A 25,640-nucleotide genomic window follows, 5' to 3' on the forward strand; every position below is an offset into this window, starting at 1 on the left:
CACATTCTATGGATGGTGTTATATAAGGTTCAGTATTTTCCATGTGGAAAACACATTAGAATTGTTAAAAATTCTAGAGAGTCATGAAATCTGAAAATTTTTAAAAATGAATTAAAGAATCTTAAATATGAATGAGGGCTGAAAATGATCTCCAGTGACCCTAATTACTCATATTAAATAATAAACAAGCAGAACCCAAGAACAATATCTTCGGATGGGTAATTTCAACCACACTTTCACACTGACCAATGCTCCAAATTATGTGTGGTCAGAAGAGTCCAGCCCTTACACAGCCCAGCTCCCCTCAATTAAACACTGAGCGGGTGCTGATGGCATGGCAAAGTTCCTAGCTTTGTTTAAATAAGACACAGATTTCTTAGGATTCCTTGAGCTAAATTTGCTCCTTCCAGGTAGCAGATGCTTATTCGAAACATCATGATTTCCTTTGCTTCTAGGATCTCAAAAGGACATTCTATGGAATGGCCTATGAGTTGAATAATGCACATCCTGCTAAGCTGCCTATGTCACAATACCATGGTTGAAATTGCTCTTATTGTTCAAGAAAGTGGTAAGGATGCCTGAGCACAGAACATGCAAAATAATGCACCCTCACTTAGGACAGAGGGAAGCAGTTCCAAGTGCTCCAGAAAAGAAGAGATTGAGTGGGGAGTGTGTACCAGAAGGCAGTGGACAGGTGCTGTGTAATTTTCCACCTGCCCCTCTGCCAGCAGATACAGCCATGCCAGGCCTGACATGCCTGCACACCTCCAGGGCCTCCTTGGCACAGACATGCCAGTCACAGAGGTTCCAGCTGTACACTGATCCTCCTTGTGTACACACCTGTGTGAGCCCCTGACATGCAGTATACATTCACCACACACCATGGTCCCCCTCGAAAGCTGCACGAGACAGGCCATGTGCCTGTAGGGGGCTCTGAAAACTTCATTAGCCTGAGTGCTTTCCTAGTGAAATTACTTTACAGGAATTAAACAAGAAATTTGTTTCCTTTAGGGTAAGAGAACTAGGAATAAAATGGAACAAAAGGTACGTAACTGCATCTCTACTTCAGGTCTTGTTTTCCAGGGACAAAAAGGCATCAAGAGAGTTGCCCAGGAAGAAGGCAGATGAGCCAAGATCAAGAAGTCATGGCTTGTGGAGCTGAAGCCAGCCAGGGTTCCCAGTTATACAGACAGAGCAAGGCCGGTTAATGAGGGACTCCTCTGAAAGAGACCTCAAGACCTGAGGAGGGGTAAGGCCAAGGAACAACTATTTCTCGCATCATTATTTGCAGGCATGATGCTATTAGTCACAAATATCTAAAGATTTTTCTCCTTGGATGGTGCATTTAACACTCAGCTCAGATCTGGAGTGAGGAGGGCTGATGGAATTCCATCCTGCCTGTGTGCTGGGTTAGGCAAGAGAGGGGGTGGGGGGATTGCTGAAGGTAATTGAAAGTGTTCTTTATTGGAGTATCCTCTTACACTGCTTTCTGTCCGGATAAATCATATCTGTGTGGTCCACAATGCCCCAAGTATTCCTAGCAACCTATATTTCTGTTGCCATTTTAAAACTTTTTTCTGTATGAAGAAAAGTCTCTCTTGTAGGAAGAAGGGAAGAAGGGAGTCCTGTGTGGGTTAACACTAACAGGGAGGGAAAATCTGGAAGCAGTGTAGATCGTGTGTTTAGGATATTAGGCCTGCAAGTGTGCTCAGCCTTCACTGTGTTCCCTTGATTTTATTAGCTCCATAGCTCATGTACACGCCCCCGTGCATGGGCTTCATGCAGCACCAAAGGCTGTTTCGTGGACATTATGATCAATGCTTTCAGTGAGCTGGGGCAGTGTTCATAGGAGTTGCTGTGAGCTTTGATAATCTGTGCAGTGGGTGTGCAGTTGAGCACCTCCTCCTCCAGATCTGCCCCTGCAGAAGGGGTGGCCTCTTCCTTCCTCCCCAGAGGACAGTCCTCTGAGGACAAAGTAGTTGTGCATCTGACTTCATGAATTAGAGCTTTATTTGGAAACCTTTAACTTTAACTTGGGAAACATCATGCTGGACCTGCAGTATCACCAATAAATCAAAACAACTGCAAAGGACTTTTCTCTTTTGGTTTGGTGTTGCATCTTAGTAGGCAAAGCAGTGAGTCAGTGAATGAGTGCATATGTGTCTGTGTGCATGCGCATCACACATTTCTGGGTAAAGAGGCCCATCCATAGTTTTCATCACACCTGAGGGCCCTATGATATAAAAGGTGTGAGAACTGATCCTCTCAGGACCATGCAGCAGACTGTGGACCTGGAACCTTTTCCTGCTGCAGCTTTCAGGTTCTTTCATGTCAACAGTGTAAGATTTGCAGGGGTGCCCCTGGCCAGGGTCAGAGCCCTTCAGTCTGTGGCAGCCCTTGCTGGTGATTTAGATCTGGGGAGCGCTGTGACCTTCTCTGCTTCCTTATGATTGTCTGTAAAATCCCGCTTTTCAGAACCCCTGTAAGACGGAATTCTTGTGTGTAAAACACCAGCACGTTCCAGTTGTTTACTGAGGATTTCATAAAGTGCCTGGAACGTGTGGTCATGAGCCATGTTGCAAGGCATCTTAAGAAGGAAGGAGAAATTTGTTCACAGGACTGAATGGAACACTAAGACAAAATCAAATTCTGCATTCCCTAAATACATGCAAGTAAGGACACAGCCTTTGAGCTGGGCTCAGGGCTCAGATGCCACTGCCATTGTCTGCTCTCTGAGGCAGCCTTCACCCTGAGGCATATTTTCCAGCTTCCTCCAAATGTAACCAAGCTCTCTGTGTCTCCTGGCCTTCCTAGCACTCAGGTCTCTGACCATGCAGAACTGGGGCTAGAAACCTGGGCTGGATGTGGGTCACAAGTCTACACATGGACTGTAGCAGTAAGCTACAGAAAGATGTAGGCCACCCACCTGCCTAGCAGGTGGAGGATGGAGACTTCAGAGACCCTGGGAGGCTGACCAGTCTCAGGAGAGCACAGGAGACATCCGAAGGATAATGGCACCGCAGGTACCTTTGGGGCCCAAGTGGACTGTGAGGGCTCCTCTTCCCAGGGTGAAGTAGAAACTTGCAGAATACAGTAATGAAACAAGCAGCTGACAGGTAACTGGTTGTGTGCATGGTACACACAGTGGTCAGGCCTGGCTCCAATTCAGTGTCTATTGACACCCACTGTGACTGATGAGGTAGCTTTCAGAAGTCACTGAAAAATAAAAGAACGTTTGACTAAACATGAATTTTGCATATTGAGGTAAGAGAATGACTAGCAAAGAGTTTCTGGCTAGACATCAACCTATAAGCCAGAAATAGTGAACTATATCATGTCTATAGAATGAATAAAATCATCTTGGAGTTTGAACATTGTAAAAATAATTTTAAGACGAAAGCCAACACCAATGGCTTAAAGGGCAAATTCATCTGAGAAACTTAAGTGTGGCCACAATTCTTGGCAGTTTCTCTTGCTCTTCTTTGTTGTAACTTTCACCAGTGGCACAAATTTAAATTCTGAGTCCATAATCCACGGTTTAGGATGGTCCCTTTATCATTCATTAATATAAAATGAAACCATATTTTGAAGAAAGGGAGGCTTCTTTCTGTCCTATAGCAACTGCTTAGAAAACTGCTTAGTAAGACTTCCTGTCTTACTACACACAAAGTGAGCTGACTTACATATCCTTTTTGACATGGCATGTATCTGGCTTTTATGCCAGCAATGACTTTCTCGGGACTTGAAAATGACGGACAGACATAACCGTTTCCTAATGTTTTAAGTAAATATGTTATTTTTTTTCACAGAAATGGAAACTGATTATCTCTCCAAACTCCACTTCTAGGATCTTTGAAAAAATAAAATTTGGCCTTCAGTCCACAAGAGCTCCTCTAGATTCTACAGGGCCTTTGAAGTCTCCAACCTGGCCTCATCTGTCAGCATCCCAAATAAATAGGTTTCATTGGTCTTTCTGGAATTGCCGGAGGATTCTGTAGTTGAAATGTGACAGATGTGCTGAGAGTCTTGGGTCTAAGCCACAGAGGTGAGGAAGTTCCTTCTGCCATCTGTATCTTCAGAGGAAGTGCAGTGGGCATGCCAGAATGGAGGATTTGGACATCTGGATTCTGTCCCTTGTTCTGTGGTTTGGGAGACCTGAGCAGGATTTGGCCCCCTTTGCTTTGGTCTCTCATCTCTAAAATGGAAATAATCAAGTCTACCCTTGCTTGTAGCTCTTGCGGTGGATGAAGTATAAATTCTAGTGCTCAGAATTCTATAGCACAATGTGCATTATCACATATTCCAGCTAATGATTTGCAGTCCTCTGAAGAAGTAGAAAGTGAAAGAAAATCTTTAGTAGCAAATACTTTTTAAAGGAGTTATGTCAGCTTTGAATTGAAATTTTCTTCAAATAATCTTAGAGTTAGTGGAATGCAGCTTTACTTTTACTTTGATTTGATTAAATTTCACTAATCCTAGTTCTTACTTTCTCAGTCATTTACTCCTACTTGCTCACCTTTTCTCTAGACCCAAGAGCAGTCCCTGAAAAGTTTAATCCTAATTTCCTTCTAAATCCCCAAACCAAGAGAAATGTGTTTAAGTGCTTCATCTATTCTCTGGGCTTTAGAATTTGAAAGAGACTTACAGTAGCCCCTCTTCTGGGAAAGAGTCATTTCTCCCATCTTTCCATGGCTCCAGGGGCACGGGGCTTCTACTAATAAGGGGCACCCACCCTCCCCAGCGGGGACCTAGTGCACACACTGGCCCAAGCCCAGGGTTTCCTGATACAACCTTCCCGCCCAGATACTTTGTCAAAACAGCAGTCCGAGCATCAAATGAAAAGTCAGATGTGGATTCTCTTTTTGTTCTTTTCCTGGAGCTCCTGACAAGTCAGTTGATTCATTGTTCTTGAGGGTCTCCACTGACAGCTTTCTGTGTGAGACAGAACTAGGGCCTTTTCCTGTGAAGTTACAAGCCAAGGCTAAACTATTTCAGCAATCCTATCTGCCGTGCATGCTACACAGAATCTGGATGAGCAGAATTCTCTAGGTTTCCATTGCAGTTGCCCAGGACAAGTTAACAGCTCCACAAGCCCGGTGCTCCTGCATAAACACCTGGTCCAGATGGTTAAAGGCAGCCACATCTGTGTACAAAGGATGCCAGGTGCATTCCTGCTACTTGCCCTGGGTCAAGAGTACTGTCCAAGTAAGAGCTCCCACTGGACAGGGCATCCAGAAATCCCAGGAGTGCATGAAGGGCAAAAAGCTGCTGGTCTGGAGGTCCTATTCCAGGAAGGTATGGTGTTCTCAGCTGCCGAGCTGGAGACAGGAATTGGTTGGCAGAGCTGAACCAAGGGGCTGATTTTGGTCTGTTGGTCTATTCAGGTGTTACCAGAGTCTGGAAATCAAGAGCTCAAAGGGCTTTTGGGATTTCCAGGACTTCATGTTAACCTTGGTGGACGAACGAGGCCCACTGGACCACGCTGGCTGGCTGGGACAGACTGTGCTCTGGTGCTGGAGGGTTGTGCCTGGAGCTCTTCTGCCTGCTTGCACGTGTGAGTGTGGGTGCTTGCGTGTGTATGCCATCGTTGTGCGCGTGCATGGGCAGAGAGTGTGTGTGTGGGGAGCAGGCACGCAAAAGCTCTAGCAGGCGACAGCTCAGCCCTGGGGACCCTCTCCACCTTCTCTCTCCAGACCGGCGCGCGGGGCGGGCACCAGAGCCAGCGGGTTCCAGGGCGGGCTCGGGGAGGTGGAGCTGGAGGAGGAGAGGGGAGAGGGCGGGAGGAGGTGGGAGGAGGAGGGGGGAGGATCCGGGAAGTTCTGAGGGTATTTGACAGGAGCGAGGGAAGTCACACCGGACGCGGAGGACCACTGGGTGGGCTCGCGGAGCTGGGGAGAAAGAGGACCACGAGGAGCCGCTGCACTATCGGCCGCGCGCTCGCCCGCCCGCTCTCCCGGCCCAGTGCCCGGGTGCAGGGCGCAGGGCGCAGGGCGCGGCAGCCTCAAGTCTTGGTCCCCAAGCCGGTCACCATGCTGCTGCCCCAACTCTGCTGGCTGCTGCTGCTCACCGCGCTGCTGCCCCCGGCGGCCACGCAGAAGTTCTCGGCGCTCACGGTAAGCCCGGCCCGCTGGCCCACCGAGTCCCCACGCCCCTCGCTCCCTGAGCAGGTGCCCTCGGGGAGCGAGGGGCGGCCCCGCGAGTGAGTGTCCACGCCGAAGCCCAGGCTATCAGGGCTCCGGGAGGGTCCTGTCGCCCACGGCGGCGGCAGGAGCTTAGAGTGCGGGGTCCTGAGGCCCGCCCGGGTGGCACGGCCCGGGACCAGGAGCATAGGACACGACGCGCACTGTCTGCAGAGGAGCGGGCAGGCCGGTACCCATCCATCCTGGAGAGCCAGCCTGGGGCGCCAGGAGTGGGGTCCAGCTGGTGTGCGTGGCAGACTCAGGGGCCTTCCCGCCTGGGAGACCCCCAAGTGTGCAGTACATGTAGCTAGTGACACTGACAGGAAGACCGTTTCACTGTTCCCGTGCTCCTGGAGGTGGGTGGTAACCCTGCTCTCACTCTCCCAGGCCGTGGGGACCACGCTGTGGCCTCTCGGTGGCAGCCCTGGCCAGGCCAAGTGCAGCAGCGGCCAGCTTAGACCTCCTGTGCCTGCTTGGCTTGCGAACCCGTAATTAATGCAATCTGCAGAAACGAAAACATTCCACTTAGATGTGTTTTTGAACAAGTGCTTGAGAAAACACGAAGGTAGCAAGAATGCATTGGTAGAAGGAGCTTTCAAGTGGCCACAGACTTGTCCCATGCAGGGTGTTTATCCCAGCAAAGTAAGGGCTGAAGAGCTGTGGTCCATTCAGCTCTGCTTTTCTGCAAAAACAAAGTGGTTCTCTCCCTCTCTCTCTCTCTCTCTCTTTCTCTCCCTCTCTCTCTCTCCTTTCCTTTCCTTCTCTCCCTTCTTCCTTTCCTCCCTCCCCTCCCTCTTTTCTTCTCTTATTCCTTCCTTCCTCCCTCCCTTCTTTCCTTCTTCATTCCCCTTCCCTTTCCTTCCCTTCCTTCCCCCATCTCTCTCTCTTTCTCTCTCTCCTTCCCTCCCTGTCTCTCTCTCTGCAGTGTGAGGGGGAAGGAGTTAGTGAGTTCGTGGTTCATACCTAAAATTCTTCAGGGGCAGCCCTGGGCCCCTGCCTTGTGTCTCACAAATGACTGGTAGATTAGACTCTCAACCAGAGCTGAAGGGAGTTGTCGTACACTCTTTCCCTGGAGACCTGATCCCCCCCCCACCCCGGAGGGGGCACAGAGCATATTCACTATATGTATTCATGTGCATAAATACATGTATGAGACAGTCACAGACATATACACTTACATATGTAAAAGCAGGACCCTCCCACACATGGAAAGAACATTGAAGGAAGTAGGGAAACTGAGGCCATTTCTCCCCATGAGAGATCCAGTTTCCTCCCAGAGCTATAGCAGAGGTAACCTGCAGTTGCCAAAGGATTCCAAAAGTGCGAGGAGCAGACTGTCTTCCCTCGCTGGCCAATTGGCTAGTGATTAGAATAGCTTGAAACCCAGTAGGTATTCTTGTCTGCTGTCCTCTGCTTCTGAAACCATTTGCTTGAAATATCTCATCCTTTGCTTCCTTAGCTTACCCCCAAAATTTTCCGGGTGAAATGTGGGGTTCCTGTGCTGAGCTGATCTTATATCACACAAGAAGCACCCTATTTGCTATAATCCCCAAGAACACATTGCCTCATAGTTGCACATACAAGGCTGCTTCTTTTACATCCAGGAGAAATATTAAAGCTATAAAATATTTTGCATGCTCCTTCTCACCCCACTCCCAAGCCTAGAAAATCAAGACATAGTTGAGTTGGAAAATATTCCACACAGAATTGAGATTTGACTGATCATTGGGAAATTTTAGAAGTTCTGCATTTTTTTGTGTGTGGTGCTAATCTCCTTTCAAATCACCTTCTGTTTTTTTGGAAAGCTCTGGATTCCTGAGGCCATCACTCAAAGGCTAGGCTCTTCTCTACAAGGTTTAATTAATCTTGGAGGTGGTATTGGCCCCTGAAAGTGTTTGGGAGGCAGAGTTCCATTGTTTTACCGGATGTGTGGCCTTAGGCAAGTTACTTATCTTCCCTAATCTTCGGCTTCTTTATCTATAAAGTGGGGATAAAGCAGTAATACTATTTAGCACATTGTGAGGATTAGAGTTAAAGCATTTAATATGCCCTTTACATGTTTGTCCTCAAATCCCTGACTTTTGACGCTACCCCTGCTGTTGATCCATGTAAAACAGTATTAAATACCATCATCATCAATGTTATGTTGTCACATTATTTAGGGGTGTTGGCTATCGACTTCTTTGGAGCACACAGTATATATGAGCTCAGTTGAGGTAAGTCCTGCTTGAGAGTACTGGCAAATGAGGAAAGCATTATTCTCTGCCTCTTTCTATCCATATCTTTAGTTAGAAACAGGAAAACTCATGCATCTCTCTTGGGGTACAGAGCTTGACAGACATGGGCTCTCAAGAGTGTACAGTGCCTCCAATCTGCAAGATAAATGCGCTTGCTTTGTGGGTGCAGCACTGCAAGACTATGACCTTGGGATTGTCACCCCAGTTCCTTACAGTCAGGACAGAGAATCTGCTTAGCTTGGTAATTATCTTTGTTTCCCACCGAAGTCATTCATTAGACATGGCACTCTGTGCCATTCCTGATATGTCTTTCTTGATATTTTTCTGATGACTTTGTGTGACCTTTTGATTATCTCTCAGACCTTAGTGGTATTTCCAATCAGCAGTTGGCATTTTTAAGTGTGTTAAATGTGCCCTAATTTGAATCCATGTCTATTTCTTCCTTGAAGAAGTAGGTACATTCCAAGAAGTAGGTAGATTCTTTTTATCTCTGTAAATAACTGAGACTAGGGAATAATTTCTAGTATAAATTGGTATAAAATTTATACTGGTTATGTATAATGGTGTTCTGCAGAGAGTAAACAAACATGATTACAATTCTTCCACTTTGTCATTAGGAGTAGTTATATGAATATGGATAGACCAATCAATGAATTCACACTTGTATGTTTGCTTTAGGAACAAAGAAGGGTTATATGATCCCCTCTCCCAGAAGTTTTGGAGTTAGAGCCAATGGATTCATTTCATAATTGACTAAGTGGCATTTTGCCCATACTAAGAATATTGAAGTTAAGTCACCACCCCCTCATACCTTTTGCATTGCTGTTGAACTCCATTTTTCCAAGTTCCTATCCAGGAGGTCCTTGCAGAGACTCTCCTCTTTATGGCGTGGGAGCTGGACAGTTACTGGCCTAGAGGCTGCTCAATGCAGCCTACAGTTGTTATTCTTCCTGCAGAAGGAGTTCCCTGAATTATTTTGAGCGTCACTTTAGGAACTGACAATTCCATGCTTCTCTCTCTCATCTAGACTGTGGAGACCCTGCATGTGAACCAACAGCTTCCATAGGGTTCAGTGGGAAACATCTGCTACTAGTCTTGGAGAAGTATGTAGCAAGAGTCGAAACAGTTATTTTTCCTTCTCTGTTTGCATTTCTTTTCCTGGAAAAAGAAGGAAAATGGTGGGAAAATAATATTTGTCCATATATTTAGAATTTAGAAGACTGTTTCATTGTTAGCCAGTCCATGGGAGGATCTAGCAGCAATATCAAAAACAAAAATGCTTTCCCATCTCTGAGCAGTTCTGGGCTGGACTGTGCATACCCTCCCATTCTGATGTTGTTACTCAGTGTTGGATATTTAAGGGGACAATTGTGCTTTCCCTCCTTCTTCTGGAAAGACTTCCAGGACATTCGATGCTCTGGGAAGATGGCATACAAAGGTGGTGCCAGTGGAGGGAACTAAACACAATCAACATTTTCCGACTCAGAGACCCATTTATGTGACGTCTAAAAACCCAAACACTGGGAAAAATGACTTTAATTTTGATTTGAAATCAACATCATAAGTAAAACTATAAACAACTTCAAGCCTAGCAAGATTGTGGAGCAGTAAGCATAAACGTAGTGAATGTAGGCTTCAAGGGCTCAGAATGGAACAGATTTCTAAGTAGTTCTGTGTCCACATAGGCCTATGAGACAACCTGAACTTGAGGATGGAGGCTGTTGGGGAGGCAGGTCGTGGAACACTAGGTTGGAGGTCCAGGGCAATATGTTTATGTTCTTGAGTTAAAAGATGGATGATCTTCCACCTACAAGACACACACCTAGAATGATGAATTTCCATTAGGATTTTGAAGTTAGAGAAGAAAATGTAAGATGTAATCTTCTTTTCATGTCTAAGTTCATCTGTGGAAGATGAGAGCTGCCATCTTTGTTTCCTGAGCTCTGTGTGTGGTTTTGGGTGGTGGGGTTGGGCCTATCACCGGCCAGTGCACGGCATTAGAGTTTGTGACTCTGAAGTTCATGTGTCAAGCTGAACTGTAGCTCATATGAGGAAACATTTCAGAATATGAACTCATGTTTTATTAAATCCCTATTTCATACTAGTTAACAAGAAATTAAAAAATGGAAGTCACAGACATTCTTATGTGGTTTTATGGTGCCAGACTGAAAATAAAGGAGCAAAGATTGAAACAAAACACACATAAATAAAATGAAGTAAAATGTTAACTAACATATTCTCAGAATTTTTAAAAATGACATTAAAATGGAAGTTGAATATTATAAAATCTGGTCATATTTAATTAGACTTGTCAGCAGGCTGCCTCAGGATGACTTCTCTTTGACAAATTGTAATTATGTCCAGATTTTTATTATGCATGGCATAATATAGCAGATTCACGATCGAACTGGAATTCTAGAGGAGGCAGAATGTCAGTGTACTCTGTGTACTGCTCCTCTTTCCTTTAGTAATATATTTGCCTGCTTTAGTTTCTTCTCCATTGTCTTTTTCTCTTTTATGCTTCTATCCAAATGATAGCAAGCTCCTTGGCTTCTTCTGTCACTAAAGTACTGACATGAGTGTCACTTTTTCAAGCCAGCAGAAATTTTGTGAGAGACTTCTCAGGTTCTGCTTTTCACATTGCTTTGTCCATGTCAGATGCTGTCCTGGTGGGGAGTCTCCTCCAGAGCTGGGCCCTGAAGTCCCTCCATCCCAGTGGCACAGTGCTTTCTTAGCATCCCTTAGAAAGCCCCAAGCCGAGAGAGTTGATCTTTCTTGGAGGGGAGCTAGATGAACACTAGTGATAAGGAGGCTTCAGGGAACCTGAATAGCTGCAGGCAATGGGGGCCTGGGGGCATTTGGCAGGCGTTCCTTGGGGATTCTCCCTGGGGCCCATTTCATGGGTGTGTTCTGGGTGTGTCTTTCTTTTCCTTCCTTCCTTCCTTCCTTCCTTTCTTTCTTTCTTCTTTTTCTGTTTGTTTTTAGAGACAGAGTTTTACTATGCAGTTCAGGCTGGCCTTGAACTCACTATGTCACTGAAGCTGGCCTCAAACTCACAGTGATCCTCCTGCCTCAGTCTCCTGAATGCTGGGATTACAAGTGTGCAACACCATGCCCAGCTTCTGGGTTTGATGAATTGTGGTCACTTCTTAAAGAACAAGGCCATTGGTTTGTTAGCAATATAAAAATTCTAAAGTATTTAAGTTGACCTTGCCTGAATTGGAGTGTTTTATCTTTTACTCAGTTCGGTGACCAAATTGCAAGAAACAAGTGAGTGAAATCATAGGGAGTCCATTTCTCTCTTAAGGTGAGGAAGTTGCCTGTCACCCAGGATGCTGCCCGTTCTGATCAGCCCCCACACCTTAGGCCCTGTGGACAGAATCACTCCAGGCCCGACCGGGCCTCCTGAGTGTTTGTGAGCAAGGATCTGGGGTCTGTTGAGGCACTGAGGGCTGGAGGGAACAGACTTCAATCCTTGCTCCCAGGAAGCTCACTCTGAGAAGATTTGGGGACCCTCTTGCGGGGTGGGGGGGTCCAGAGAGGCCCTGGTTGGCACATTCTCACAGAGCCAGGAGCACTCAGGTGCTGGCAGCTGGGGTTTGCTGAAAAGCTAAGAGGACTAATAAATATTTTTATAGCACTCTGAGGAAATGGCACAGTACTTGGTTAGCGTGAGTAGACTGCTAACTCAAATTTCTAGGGTACTTCTTTAATTTTAGGATGTTGGACTGGTGATCCCCTTAGTGCAGTCTCTGTGTTTGGTACACATTTCACTGAATCCTTCCCAATTTCATTGTTTTATCATGCTCTGATTGTACCAGGAGTTGCGTCTCTGACATGCCACTTGAAAGCCAACCCCAGAGCTGACCTTTCTACATCGCATTCCCTCTTTTTCTCATCTTTGCTCACAAGTAGCCACTTCGGGAGAAATGCACCTCCTTTACCTTTGCTTCCTTGTGGCTCCCTACTGTTGTCTTCTGATCAGCAGTACTTGAGGCTGATCTCCCTTATGTGCTTTGTTTACTTGTCTTCTCACTCTGTCTGGAAGTTGTCACACATTGAGAACAACATATAAGTCACAGTTAATACTCTATGCATATGCTTGTTCAACCTCCACAGCAGTGGTGTCCAGGTGAAGTCAGAAGGCTTCATAGGATGAAGCCACCTCTATTGACAAGAACCAATCACTTTTTAATATAAAATAGAAACCTCAAAATAATGAAGGACACTCCACCTATCCTTGTAATTTTAAAAACATTTTCAACAACTAGAAGGAAAAGCATTGAGGAAGATTTAGTTAATCATTTGTTTCTGGTTGTATACAAACTAATTCCATAGGATAGGGATGTATGTAATCAAAATTTTAAAAAAGTACAATCAAAATTAATTTTTAAGAAATACATTCAGAATTAATTGTGAAAATTGACCTTATTGTCCTTCCATCCTATTGGTGGCTGGCAGACTTAGATCTGTCAAGTGCAGGACATTTGGAAAGTTCATCACCCACTTGGGGATCAGGGTTCAGGGCCATGTAGCTCTCCGTGTGTTAGACACTCCCTCCTACCCCTCTGTGAAACTTCATGGGCTTTCACAGAATGTGATGTGCATGCTAGGCTGCTCCATCCTGCTTTATTTTCGAAGAATCCCACTCTGTGATTTAAAAATCCCACTTGGAAAGGTGGGGGCTGGTATGTTCCTAACCCAGAAGTAGCTCCAACAGGGAGTCCAGGTGTCCTGTCCCTTCTACTCGGGTGAAGACATTGGGTCTTTCTTGGAAGTGGCTATCCATTAGGAGGGAAGTGGGGAGAGTGTGACATGATGGTCCTTTTCAAAGGCAACCTGTCCTAGGCAGTCTTCTGCCTTTGGAAATAGGTGCACGCAAAGTCCTGAATGTTAGGAAAGAGACGTTGATACAAACATACAGCCCTGACTGCTTGCCTTCTTCACAGAGTAAGATTTGTTACCAGGATTCTTCAAGGGCCCTATACATGAAGGCATCAGTTGGCAGGCTGCAGGCTGGGAAGCATGGATGCTTTAAAGATTACCTTTTAATAAACCAGCAAAATCAGACACAGTCTGTTTTCCACAAGCTATTCAAGAATTTTAAAAAAGGTGCTCAGGATCTTGCATGACCACTTTCCCTGTCCCCTCCCTTCCATCCTGGACCATGTCTCCTTCCTGATCAAACTCTTTGTAGATGAGGAGCTGACCCAGTACCTAAAGGATGTTGCTTCCTAGTCCCCATCACCTCTGATCCAAGGAGATGCTCCTGTTCCTTTCCTCCTCCAGGCTCCTTCTGGAGCTTGCATCTTTAACCGGAGCTTAAAATCCACCTCCTTTACAGCATGTGGCTCTGGATACCAGACAAAGTATTTCAAGAGTACTTGCCACAAAATAACAGAACCTAAGAGAGATGACATGACTTTGTGGGTGGCTGACAGTCCTAAGTAACTTCCTAAATTTGAGATCCTGTTAAACTGGCCATCTCCAGCAGTGCTTTTTTTTTTTTATTAGTTTTTGAGCACATGGTGGTTGCAGATGTATTATTCCTACCAAGACTAGATTTGCACCTGGATTTCCCATCTCAGCTTGGGACTGTCCCTGTGGTTGATGCAAATGTGTCCAGTGTTCCTGCTTCTTCCTGTGAAGGCATAGGGTGGACTTCTCAGGGACTCACTCCAAGAGGTGGAAACAGGACACAGCTCTATCTGCTACATTGTCATGGGGCCTGGAAAAAGTCTCAGGGGACTCAGAGAGGTCTGGAACACCTCAGCCCCTCCATCAGTGATTCAGTCATCACGGATAAAATGCTGAGTTAGACTCTGGAGTACGCATGAGTGGGCAGGTCTCTCTGGGCAGCTCACGCTGACCTGGAGGTGGACCCTGCAGGGAGGTGGCCCCAGAGATGAATCCTCAAAGCTGTGTGTCTGTACCCCACCCCTCGTGCCAACGCCATCTCTGGGGAAGGTGGACGGACACCCTTCTGGGGCATGGGATTAAACCGTCTTTACACTCTGTCCTTTTCTCTCCTAAATGGTGACGGGGCTGGCTGTGCTCTCACGGATCATATCTCACCTGTTCTCATGATGCCCTTGCCAGCTGGCTATGAAGATATACCCTGGGTGGATGTATTTTAGAGTTTTTGAAGCACCTTAGGGTGAGGAAAGTTGGACCAATCGCTCCAACCTGAACATACATGTTCAACTTCTTTCTTTGGCAGATACAGATATGTACTTATGCTAATCAGTTCTTCATTCTTAAAAGATTTATCTTTTGGAGGAAGTTGCCAAAGATAGATCTTTCTTTTCACTCATAGATATAATCCAGGTGGAGTCGTGAGTTCGTTTTTGCGCTCTTGGCATCTCTCTTGCCTCCTACACCTGCCAGAAACCTCCAGGCGTGATCGCTCACGCTGGGAAGCCTACTGTGTTGTTCCTTGTACTGCACAGCTGCTGTTTCTGACGTTACATAAATTGCCCACAGGAGGGAGCTCGAGAGCTCAGAGCGCCCTGTTTTAGGGGAGGAGTCAGGGTGGGGTGTGGTATTCCGACCACCAGCCAAGTCCCGACAGGCTGTCTGCAGACTAGCCCAAGGGTCTGCAACCTAGCATAAGCTCAGCTTTCCCGGTCTAGAGATTTGCCTTACGGCACAAAATGCTAAATTAGGACATTTAGAAACAGGAACATTTTTATTTGATCTTTCTAGTGACTTTATTTAGAACTGTGGGTTATGCATGTTAAATTCAGTATTGCCCAAGTATCAGATAAGAGTGTTATGATATTGAAGTAGACTTTTGGTTTTAAATAAGCAAAGTCAGAGGAAAGTGTGACAGTCTGGGCAGTCTGCTGGAGCCCTGGGCTCCCTCAAAATGATGCTATTTTCTTTCTGCTGCAAAGCCAATCCATTTAGTGAATTGGACCTTAGGTGCAGAAAAACCTGAAGTTATTTTATTTGCTAAGTTAATATTTTATTTCAGTGTTCTTCAGAGACAGAAAAGTTCTGTGGCACGTCATTTTTATGATGGGTTTTAACCCCCAAAAGAACAGTACCTGTAGCAAGTTAACACTGTGTGCTCAAGATTTCAAAATTAATTTCCCATTGAGCCTTTCCCAGTAAAGTCTTCAAATACCCTTTATGGAAATGCTTTGGGAAGGGAATTAATCTGCTTCCATTTCCTTTTGGACACAGTCATATTGGACACAGCTGCTGAATGTATCCTTAATCAGATAAATTTTTCCTGGATATATTCTTCCTGGACATGACTTTATTGAATGGATTCTTTTGGATACATTCTCATTGACTCTGTATTGGCATCAGGCTCAGAAACCATTTACATTTTGTTTAGATATTTGTTTATCTAAATATCTGAAGACAAAAAACATTAATGCTCCCATTTAGTTAAATCACCAGTCTTCTTCTCTTCTCTCATTTCTAGTGCTTTTTTTCTTTTTTCTCTTTTCTTTTCTCCTTCTCCATTTCCTCTACCCAGCCCCCTTTTTTGTAGTAGGGAAAGAACCTCAGGCCTTTGCACTAAGGTACATTTCCAGATTTTTGTTTTGTTTTGTTTTTTATTTAAAAATTTTTTTTTTGGTACCTACCGGGGATCAAACTTGGGTCCTTACGCCTGCACAGCAGGCAGCGAAACCACTGAGCTAAATCCCCGGCCTTGTTTTTTATTTTGAGACAGGGTCTTGTTAAGTCATTAAGTTGCCCAGGCTGGGCTTGAACTTGTGATCCTCCTGCCTTCCAGAGTGCCTACTTTCTTTCTGTTTTCCTTATTATGTGGCAGATCTATCTGCAGTTTGTCCAGTGTGTCTGGAAGTCCTAGGCAAGAGGCCCATTGTCTCTCAGTGCCCTTCCTCCTCTCTCTCTCTCTGTCTCTGTCTCTCTCTCTGTCTCTGTCTCTCTCTCTCTCTCTCTTTCTCTCTCTGGTTCTATCCTGCCACTCTCGGTTTCCACCCACACATCCTGGTGGCTGGCCTCCCAGCTGTGTGGTACTGGGCACCTGCTCCTGCAGAGGGGTAGGGAGGCAAAGGACTCCGGGTGCAGAGGCACAAGTGTCTGAGAAGAGCAATAGACTGACACAGCACCTGGCCTAGCACCCAACTCTAACTGGCCTTTGTATTTTATTGGCCACATTTTTACCTTTTCTTCCTCAAATGTTTTCTGGGTTTCCCAATTTCATTCAGAACCCAAAAACGTTCTTTGTGACTTTACAGTGGGACATCCAGGCTCTCAGCTCAAGGGACCCATCACCACCTGTGGTTCCTGAGGGGAAGGGTCAAGATTCAGAGGCAGGTTCTGCAGGTGGGGCACACGGGCTGTCAGAGGCCAGATTGGGGGTTTGCCTCTAGCCCAAGGATTGATTAGCTTTTAGGGGGTGGATTTTCTTAATGCACATCTTGAGGAATAGGGAAGAGGAAAAGAAAACTCATCAAAATATGTAAATGAAATAATAAAGCACTCACAGGACCGGTGTGCTGGAAGGGAGCTAGCGATGTCCATGTGATGGCAAAGGGGCTACGGCTGCATGGTCGCCACCCAGTGGTTCAGCAGACGTGGCTGTGAGCAGCGCCCTGTCAGAGACTGGACAGCAGTGCAGGCAGAGTGCAATGGGGATGCAGCTTGTGGGTGTGGAAGCCCTGCAGGCCAGGTGAGGAGGCCTCCAGAGTGCAGGGCAGACAGCCAAAGACCAGCCCAGATTCAGACACAGCACAGACTGATGACACCGACTAGGGTCCTAGGCTGGGACCAGACTGCCGACCCAGGCAAGGCCAGGAGCAGCCAGCCAACTTTGTGTTCAGTTGATGAGTTTTCTTTAAGAAAGATTAGTGAAATTTCAAATTGACTCAGTTTTCACTTGCTACCTTTTTTCCTAATGGTTATTTTCTCAGGAAGAATCAGTAAGGATGGCTTTAGAAAGGGTGGTGGAAGGAATGGGCTCAGAGACTGCCCAAGCCCTGGGGGCACCCAGCAGGTGGGGGCTGTCTTCTCCCTAATCTGCCAGGAAAGGCCTGGCCCTTGCTCTCTCTCCCCACTATCTCTACTTGGAAGTGCTCCTGCCAATACTCTTTCCTTCTTTTGAAGAATATTTGCTACTTGTTCACCTTTATAGAGATTACAGGACAGAATTGGATCAAAATGCAAAGGAATACACATGGGATTCATCAGTACTCCTGGCATGGGACTGAAATGGCTGATGTTGAGTGTCACAGCATGGGCACAAGTCGGAGCCTTCATTGTGTGTGGGTGACGACCATTGCCCTTGGACGAAGGGCTCATGATTAAAGCAGGGGCAGGGGCATCCCAGCACAGCCGGGTGTGGCACATGGGGACAGGCACAGACTTGCTCTATAGCATTCTGGAGTCCTGGGAGTGGGGAGCAAGGTGGGGTGGTGTAAACCCATTTGAAACCTTGACACAGTTCTCATGCCACCTCCTGTGTGTCTGTGTCTCTGTGTGTGTGTGCATGCATGCACGTGTAAGACTAGGAAGGAACAGAGGACTCAGTCAAGCTGGCTGGGCCCCAGCATGGCTTTGTGTGCTTCTGACACCTCAGCCAAGGGACAGGTGCTCAGTGTGTGGGGCATGTGATGTCAAGGCCGGGCAGGTGGCCAGCGAGAAGGAGACACCACTTGCTCTTGGAGGTCAGGACAGGTGGATTTTTCTTCTCTGAGCTCTGCTGAGTCACCTCCCCCTCTCAGGGTCCACGGATGCCATCCTGCACGCTGTAACCTGATATCATTGGGCAAGACTGAGGGCTGCTCTGGACCCCCTCACCTGTGTGAACCCCTGGGCAGGTGACCAGCCGTGGAGGGGCTGGGTGGGAGGCACCAGCTGTGGCTCTTCCCAGCTTGTGGGGCTTTCTGTGCCATTTGCCCTAACCTGGTGGGGCCACCCTGAACTGAAAAGTGGAGGAAGCCTGCCTTCCACTCTCCTCTGTGCTTTAAGTCCTCACAGCCCCTGAGTGGGGGCTTTTCCAGGGACAGTTCTTGGTGCCACTCTGGAACCACAGTGACCTTCCCTTTGGTCATCCTAGCACTGAAGATCTGGCCTGGCAGTGGGCTGGACACAGGCAAGGAGCAGGTCCAGGAGATGGCAGGGAAGAGAGGCAAGATCCCAGGCTATGCGGTGCAGGAGGAGTGTGCAGGGTGATGTCTGTGAGCTGTGAGCCCCAGAGAGAACAAGGCAACCAAACAAAACTCAGCCCGTCCATCTTTAAGAAGGGCCATCCAGGCCCAGGCCCATGCACACATGTTGTGGTTACTATTCTGCCCTGGCACGTGGCATGTAATGGAAGAAATGGCCAATGCTGGCCTGGCTTCCCGTTTCCTGAGAGGGAGGGCTGGCAGGTCACTGAGTTCCCCCTGCTGTGTTTCTTGTCATCCCCTGGAGGTGTCCAGTGGCATCTTGAGGACATCAGGAGGATGTGTTTAGACACTGGACAGACCTGCTGCAGGTCAGAAGCGCACTGGCAGCAGCCCCAGCACCAGAAGTGACCCACAGGTTCTATTTGCCCATCCCCACTGCCTGTGCTAACTGAGGTGGCACAGTGGGTGGAGGGCATGCTGGTGGTGCCTGATCTGGTTACAAGTGGCACTTGTGCGAACCTCACCCAGGCTACAATTACTTAATCTTTTGTTTTGCCAGCGGGATGCCTCATAATTTTAAAGTGACCTGGAGCCATCGTTTGTAAATGCAAGGGATGCCAGGTCCTAATTACATACGTGGGCAACTAATTCTCAGGGAACATGAGTGGCAGGGGATGAAACGCTCTTCAGGCTGGGCTGGGGATCACTTCCAGGGTGGCAGTGGAACGATTGCTGACAGGCCTGCTTCCCGGGCCCCAGTAATATTACAGGTGTCCTCTCTGGGGCTGCTGGTGACAGAAATCAGCCTGGCTGTGGGGCCCCGAGGTTGGTAGCACAGTGGCAGGCACTGGCATGTTTCCAAAATGCCTTGCTTCCCAATCAGTCCAAAGAGAAAACCCTGTCCTGTTTTTTCGCTACCACCCAGCTTGGGGCCATCTCTGCCCGGCGAGAGTCCCCGCCTTGGCGAGTTGGCTCTCCTGCCAGAAATGGGCTCTGCAGGCCCCTCCTCCAGAGGGGACCCTCACTTGGAATTTAGTGCAACACAGGCCTCTTGGACCTTTCCCAAAAAAGATTTAGCAGTTAGGAAGCCAGGAGGGAATGAGAGTGAATGGCCCCACAGGGTGAGGCAGAGGGAAGGCTTGGGCCATCTGTGCCTGAGGACCATCACCGACTGCCACCTTCCTGGTCCTCAGAGGCTCCTTGTGGGCAGTGGGCAGAGGCCCTCAGGAGGCCGTGTGGGCTCCCAGGGACAGAGACTTTAGGCCTCCAGTCTGGACTTGCCTTCAGGCTCACTGTGGGTGTCAGCCCTCTGTGTGGTGAAATGGGGAGAGAGCCCCCTGTGTCACCACCCTGGTGACTGGCTCTGCCATCTCTGCTTTGGGATGGAGTCAAGCTTTTTGGGGAGAAACAGAGCCCTGACTGGCCAGTGACTTGCCGGTGCCCTCTATCCACCCTCTGACTCCACAAAGCAGAAACCTGGGCCCCTCAGTTAGGCATATTATTACACTGTGTAATGATTAAAAGCTAACTGACTTTATTGTGTCTGTGACGTTAGCATAACATTGAAGTTTAATTATCTGGAAATTAAGTATTCTGCTCTAAGCAATAATGTTGGAATTTGAGCAATAATAGTTAATATTTCTGCAAGGTTAAGTATATTCAGGACCTTATTCACAATGACTCACCCATATCAATCAGTAAGTAATACAATTACTTAAATACAGCATAACTAAAATTTGCATATTTTTGTTAATTTTTATAAGATAATATAACAGGAAACATAAAAACAACAATTTTATCAAATTTATTCAATATAAGAACCGACTGGTTGAAATGGCATCTGCTGCTTGACGCAAGGGACAGTCAGTATGTAAACAAATGTGCTGCCTGAGGCACGCTTCGGGTAGACTGGTAAGTAGTTAAGGCCTCTACACCTAAACCCAACTCCTGACGGGGTGGTCTCGCAGTTTTGTTTTCCAGAGGAGTAACGTGCCAGGTTCACACAGCTAGCAGACTGTAGGCCTGGGTAAATTCCTGGCACCAGAAAGATGGGTAAGATGGGAAAGTTATAACCTACGAAGGGTGTGCCAGTTATCAAGTCTGAGTGGGGCTGCGCCTCATCTATGCTGAGTGTCTAGTGTTTCCTGGACCTATTCCTATTGAGGTCACAGGCTCTCCTGCCTTTGTGGGGGAGGAATCTGGGTCATCAGCAGGAAGCACCAAATCCCAGGACATCCTGGGGAGGATGAGTCCCACACATCTGGAAGGAGAATTCTCCAGATATGCCGAGGACGATCCAGATTAGTCATGGCTAGGAAGACCCAAGAGGGAGTTAATGATAGGGATGTTGGCAGCCTAGCTGTGCAAGAGGGAAGATGCTGTGAATCTGCAGCCAGAGCCTGGGTGGACCAGGTTGGGTCTGGAACAGCCCGCGAATCAGGGCCGGCAGTGCCAGGGCTGTCGTTTCCCTCCTGCTTCGGTGTCCTCGTCTCTGCCGAACACGTGTTCTGGTCATGTAGAAGGTGTTTCCCTTTAATTATCTTGACCTATCAGTGCTTCTCTCACTGAAATTGTGACCTCTTTGGAGACCCTTCAAAGACCTTTCAGCGTATTTGATCTAGTGATGCCACAGATGTCCTCAGGTGTCCTTCATTTTCCCAGGCTAATTCAGCTACACTCACTTGATGATCAAACACACTCAAGACTCATGGACCAGTGAAATCCCTGAAACTTCAATTTTCCAAAAAGCTAGTTAGAATTAGGAGACATTCCTCTAAAGAGGTTAAAAGAAATTCCAGAAGTAATATAACAAAGTAACAGGCATTTTGAAATATAACAGTGCTGCCTGTCTGAGTCACTTTGCTTATTGCTGGGACAAAACACCCAAAACCAGCAACTTAAAGGGGCAGAGGTTTACTTTGGCTCATGTTGCAAAAGTTTCAGTGATTGCATGGTCAGTGGCACCGGGAAAGGGCCTGGCCAAGGAAAACTGTTCACTTCAAGGCGGGCAGGGAGGAGAGCTGGCAAAGGGAGGAAACAGGGAAGGAGATACACACTTCTAGCACACCCACATGTGACCCGCCTCTAGGCCCCACCTCCTAACACTGAGACAGCTGCTTCCCCTAATCCAGTCACCTTCCGCAAGCCCTGCCTCTGAGCACAGGACTTTGAGAGCACAGATGCAAACCGAAACACTGGGCCCTCATGATCTTCCCATATGAGGTGTCCTGTGCCAGACTTTTATCACTTGATTTTTTGAAAACATTGATATGATGAGAACATACACTGAACTGTGCATTGTTTTTACCCAGAAATACTGAGGACAGGATGGATGTAAGGAGAGCATGGCTCTACTTTCTTCACTTGCTGGAGCATTAGAAAGGGTTGTAGCAATCTGTTCAGCCAGTGCCTTCAATACTGGGGGAGCCGGGTAACGAGGCTCAGCTTCCCCAGCTTTTCTGCCATATTTCTTTGCTGGACTAGTGTTTAAAATGCAATTAATGCCATATTTGAACATTGACCATGACTCCAGGATCCAAACCCTCATCATAATCTTGCAATCATTACAAAAAGAAGTTGTTTTGGTGGAAATGTGTTAATGTGAAATAGCTTTGCTTCTCAAAACTAAAAATGTAAAACAATGCCAACATCAATGGCTTTTCTCTAATTTAGATGCTTGTTAAAGAATGACTGATTAACTCCACCCTGGGCCAGCGGAGAAAGGCTGCTAGATACTCCTTAGATCTCAGTGTCAACCCAAGTCCTGCCTTGTTGTGGAGATGCCCAGACCCAGGTGGGGGTGCCCTTTTGTTTGAAAGGATGAGAAATCAACTCATTTCCTGATGGGCTTAGGTAAAATCACTTATAAACTTTTCTTGAGTACTTTTTAGAGAAAAACCTACCAAAGCAAAACATTGGACAGTGTTTTAGGTTTTCACCCTTTTATTTGAAGCAACCTGATTAAGGCTAAATCTTCTAGGAACTTCTCATTTACTACTGTGTGCATTTTTGTAACGACTTCTGCAGTACTGGAGAAGGGTCTCATATGGGTTTCTGTACCGGGCAAGAAAATCTTTGCTTCCTGCTGTAGTTTAGATCTGGAATGTTCCCCCAGAGGACATGTGTTGGAGATGGTGGTGGGAACTCTAGAAGGGGTGGCCATTGAGGAAGTGTCCTCATGCCCTTGCAGCGGTGTATTTTGCCCCCACCCCACATTCTCCTGCCATGAGGTGATGGCTTTACTCCCCCAAATGTCCCCACCATGATGTTGGCCTCACCCATCATGGAAGCAGCAGAGCCAAGGACCATAGGATGAAACCTCTCAACCGTAAGCCAAAATAAATTTCTCCTCCTTTGTGATAGTTAACTCATTGTGTCAACTTGAGTAAGAAACACCCAACTAATTTGGCTTAGCTTAGTTCTGGGTGTGGAAAACCCACCCTAGGGAGGACTGTCCCCAGAATGGAATAAAAGAGAAAAGAGGAAGGAAGGCTCACTTCTGTTTCTTTGGAGAAGCTCCAGTCTTTGCCTTCACCTTGGAAGTTGTCTTCTGGCCTCCAGTGCAGACCTTTTGGCCTTCTGATACAGACTCCCACCAGGGCCCTACAGTGGGCTCCAGGCCTTTGACTGGATTGTTTCGTCTCCAATGCACAGACAGCTCTTGTCCATTCTTCTACACCTGACTCTGTGGGTGGCCACTGTAACCCAATCTTTTAAATTCTTATGTATTTGTATGTCTTGCATCAAATCTGTTTCTCTAGCAAGAATTTGCTGATACATCCTTTAAGTTGTTTCTCGGGGATATTTTATCACAGTAGAGGAAAGCTGACTAACACTTCAAGTGGTGCACTTAGCTAAGAAGAATCTTAATATTTGACATACATGGAGACTTAATTCTCATAATTAAATATGGTCGATGAAAACAGATGCACAGATGGCAGACAGATGAGGACACAGACTTGGGACTGCCATCCTGCTCCCCTGTCACTATGCCTTTCTGTCTCTGAGTTTCCTAAGGGCCACTGTTGTCAGGAAAGTGAGGAGCTTTAAGTCGGGAGCACAACGTGCACATAGGGCTGCAAGCAGTGAGATGGCCTCTGAATTCTCAGGCATTTTAGCTCCAGTTGCCAGCTCCCCAGGTTTCTTCCCTGCATGGAGCTCTCACTGTGTGACTCCCCTTGTCCAGATCAGCCAAGTCACAAGCTGCACATCTCTCACCTGCTGGCCTTCTGACTTCTACTTCAGCCCTCATAGCCCTGCTTGCTGTCTGCTTGAGCAAGGTGTGTCCAGAATCCATTTCTGTAGGTGCCCTGGGACTCCAGTCCCGCTTAGTGTAGGCAGACAGCTCCCTGGCTGGAAGCTCCTGTGAAGCTGTGATGTGTTGTTCTGGGGAAACTACTGCATTTTTATCACCAAGCTTAGAGGAGCTGTAGACCTGTCCCATGTGGAAGGCTTGGTTTGATGTCTCTCCCAGTGCCCTGAGCATCAGCTCCTTGGCCCCCAAGGCCCCTATAGGGGAGCCTTCTCTACCGCTTTCCTACTTTTGGGGGTTTGGTGGCTGCTGTAGATCCTACAACAGGACCTCTCAGGACTCTCATTTAGGTTCCCAGGTGCACAGTAAGGAAAGATGGGGATACTTCACGGGCTTGATCATTCCTCAGAAGTGGAGAAGCTGACTTTACAGTCAGTCAGGGAGGACCACTCAGTGGATTGGGAGGATGTAGGGAAGGTGTAGGCTTACGTCTCCATTTCCCTGAGCTGAGGCATGGCTTTCGGAAACAGGCAGACCTCAGGCATGGTCCACTCACTTCCTGAGGCTCTGTGGCATGCTGCACCAGGCTGGAGGCAGGCTGTGCCTTGGGAAGCATCCCAAGTAGATGGCTAGGCAGTAGAGGACCAGAATTTTACAGTTTCTGAGATTTGGTGACCTTAAGAAACAACAGAAATTACTTGTAACACACCAGAACTTGTTGGAAAGGAAGGCTCCCATATTGGTTTGAGGACAATCTCTGGATCCCAAACTGGACCTGTTCCTGCAGGGACATTGAACAGGGCTGACATTCAGAGCTTGCCCATGAGTCCTCATGACACAGGTGTCAGGTTCTTCAGGTTCTCCTTAATGTGTCCCTCAGACTCACATTTGAAAGCAGAAAATGCTGGAAGGCATTATGAGAATGGTCTTCATAATATTGAATGGTAGACCCCTCCTTTTTCTAACATTACCCTAAGGACAATCACATTGCAGATATTAAACAAGGGTGGTAAAGAAATCAAAGCCTGGGGGAATTTATGCCCCTATACAGCATAGTGAAAGCATTTTCAGTAGCTGAAACTGTATCTTGTGTTGTAGCACACATGAAGTTTGTTCCTGTAGAAGGTGAAGGAAAAAACCATTATTTGGAGTGGTTTGAAAGTGACAAAACTCAGATAGTTTTACTGCTTTCAGTAAGTGCCTCCCGATATGAAAGAAGTGAGGCGGTGGTCACAGCTGCCAAGGGTAAATATGCAGCAGAGCACCTGGAAATCCAAGGAGGAAGACGAGGTGCTTCCAGGGAATGGGCTGTGCTCACCCAGAGCTCACCTAGTGAGCTCCTTCCCCAGGCTTTGGGGTGTTCCCTGTATCCTCTGTGGGTGGTCGCTGAGTGGGTGGGCAGCCTGCTTCTTCCTGCGGAGGGAGAAACCTGAGTATATTTTGGGTTGTTTTGCAGTCTGTTCCTCTTACCCTTGGCATTTAAAGTCCCTTTTCTACTGAGCTAACAGTGATAAGGCAGCATCACAAGTTTGTCACACTCTCCAACCTCCTGGCGGGCAGCTTGTCCAGGACTATCCTGGGGACACTGTTCCCACTTTGAAGGGACAGATGCATCCTCCAAGAATTAAATAGCACTTTGGGATTGTAACTAAGTGACTGGTTCAGCTGTAATTGGCTCCATGGGCATTCAATTAGGATTTTTCCTTTTTTTTTTGGTACCAGGGATAGAACTTGGGTCCTTGCATTGTGCAGCAGGTGGCAAAACCACTGAGCTAAATCCCAGGCCGATTTTTCCATTTTTTAAAAAAAAATATGTCATCTTCACCTAAGATTGAGAAAATCTAAGCCAGGTGCATTGGCACACACCTTTAATCCCAGCTGT

At 47.0% G+C, this 25,640-nt stretch overlaps 1 protein-coding gene across 3 annotated transcripts in view; it reads left to right on the forward strand.

The window, feature by feature from the left end:
• The first annotated feature begins 5,584 nt into the window (after positions 1 to 5,584).
• Smoc2 (SPARC related modular calcium binding 2) overlaps positions 5,585 to 25,640 on the forward strand; it is a 148,051-nt gene continuing 127,995 nt past the window's right edge. The window contains exon 1 of one of the 3 annotated variants that reach the window (XM_004868837.3): positions 5,585 to 6,113. In XM_004868837.3, the coding sequence (XP_004868894.2) occupies positions 6,030 to 6,113 (84 nt within the window). In that variant the 5' untranslated portion in view covers positions 5,585 to 6,029. The remainder of the gene's footprint in view (positions 6,114 to 25,640) is intronic. The other 2 variants (XM_004868836.3, XM_087196010.1) reach the window with 2 other exon arrangements.

The sequence above is a fragment of the Heterocephalus glaber genome, unplaced genomic scaffold (assembly GCF_053883595.1).
Source record: "Heterocephalus glaber isolate CG9 unplaced genomic scaffold, H.glaber_assembly_v1.0 deba00001610, whole genome shotgun sequence".
NCBI lineage: Eukaryota > Metazoa > Chordata > Mammalia > Rodentia > Bathyergidae > Heterocephalus > Heterocephalus glaber.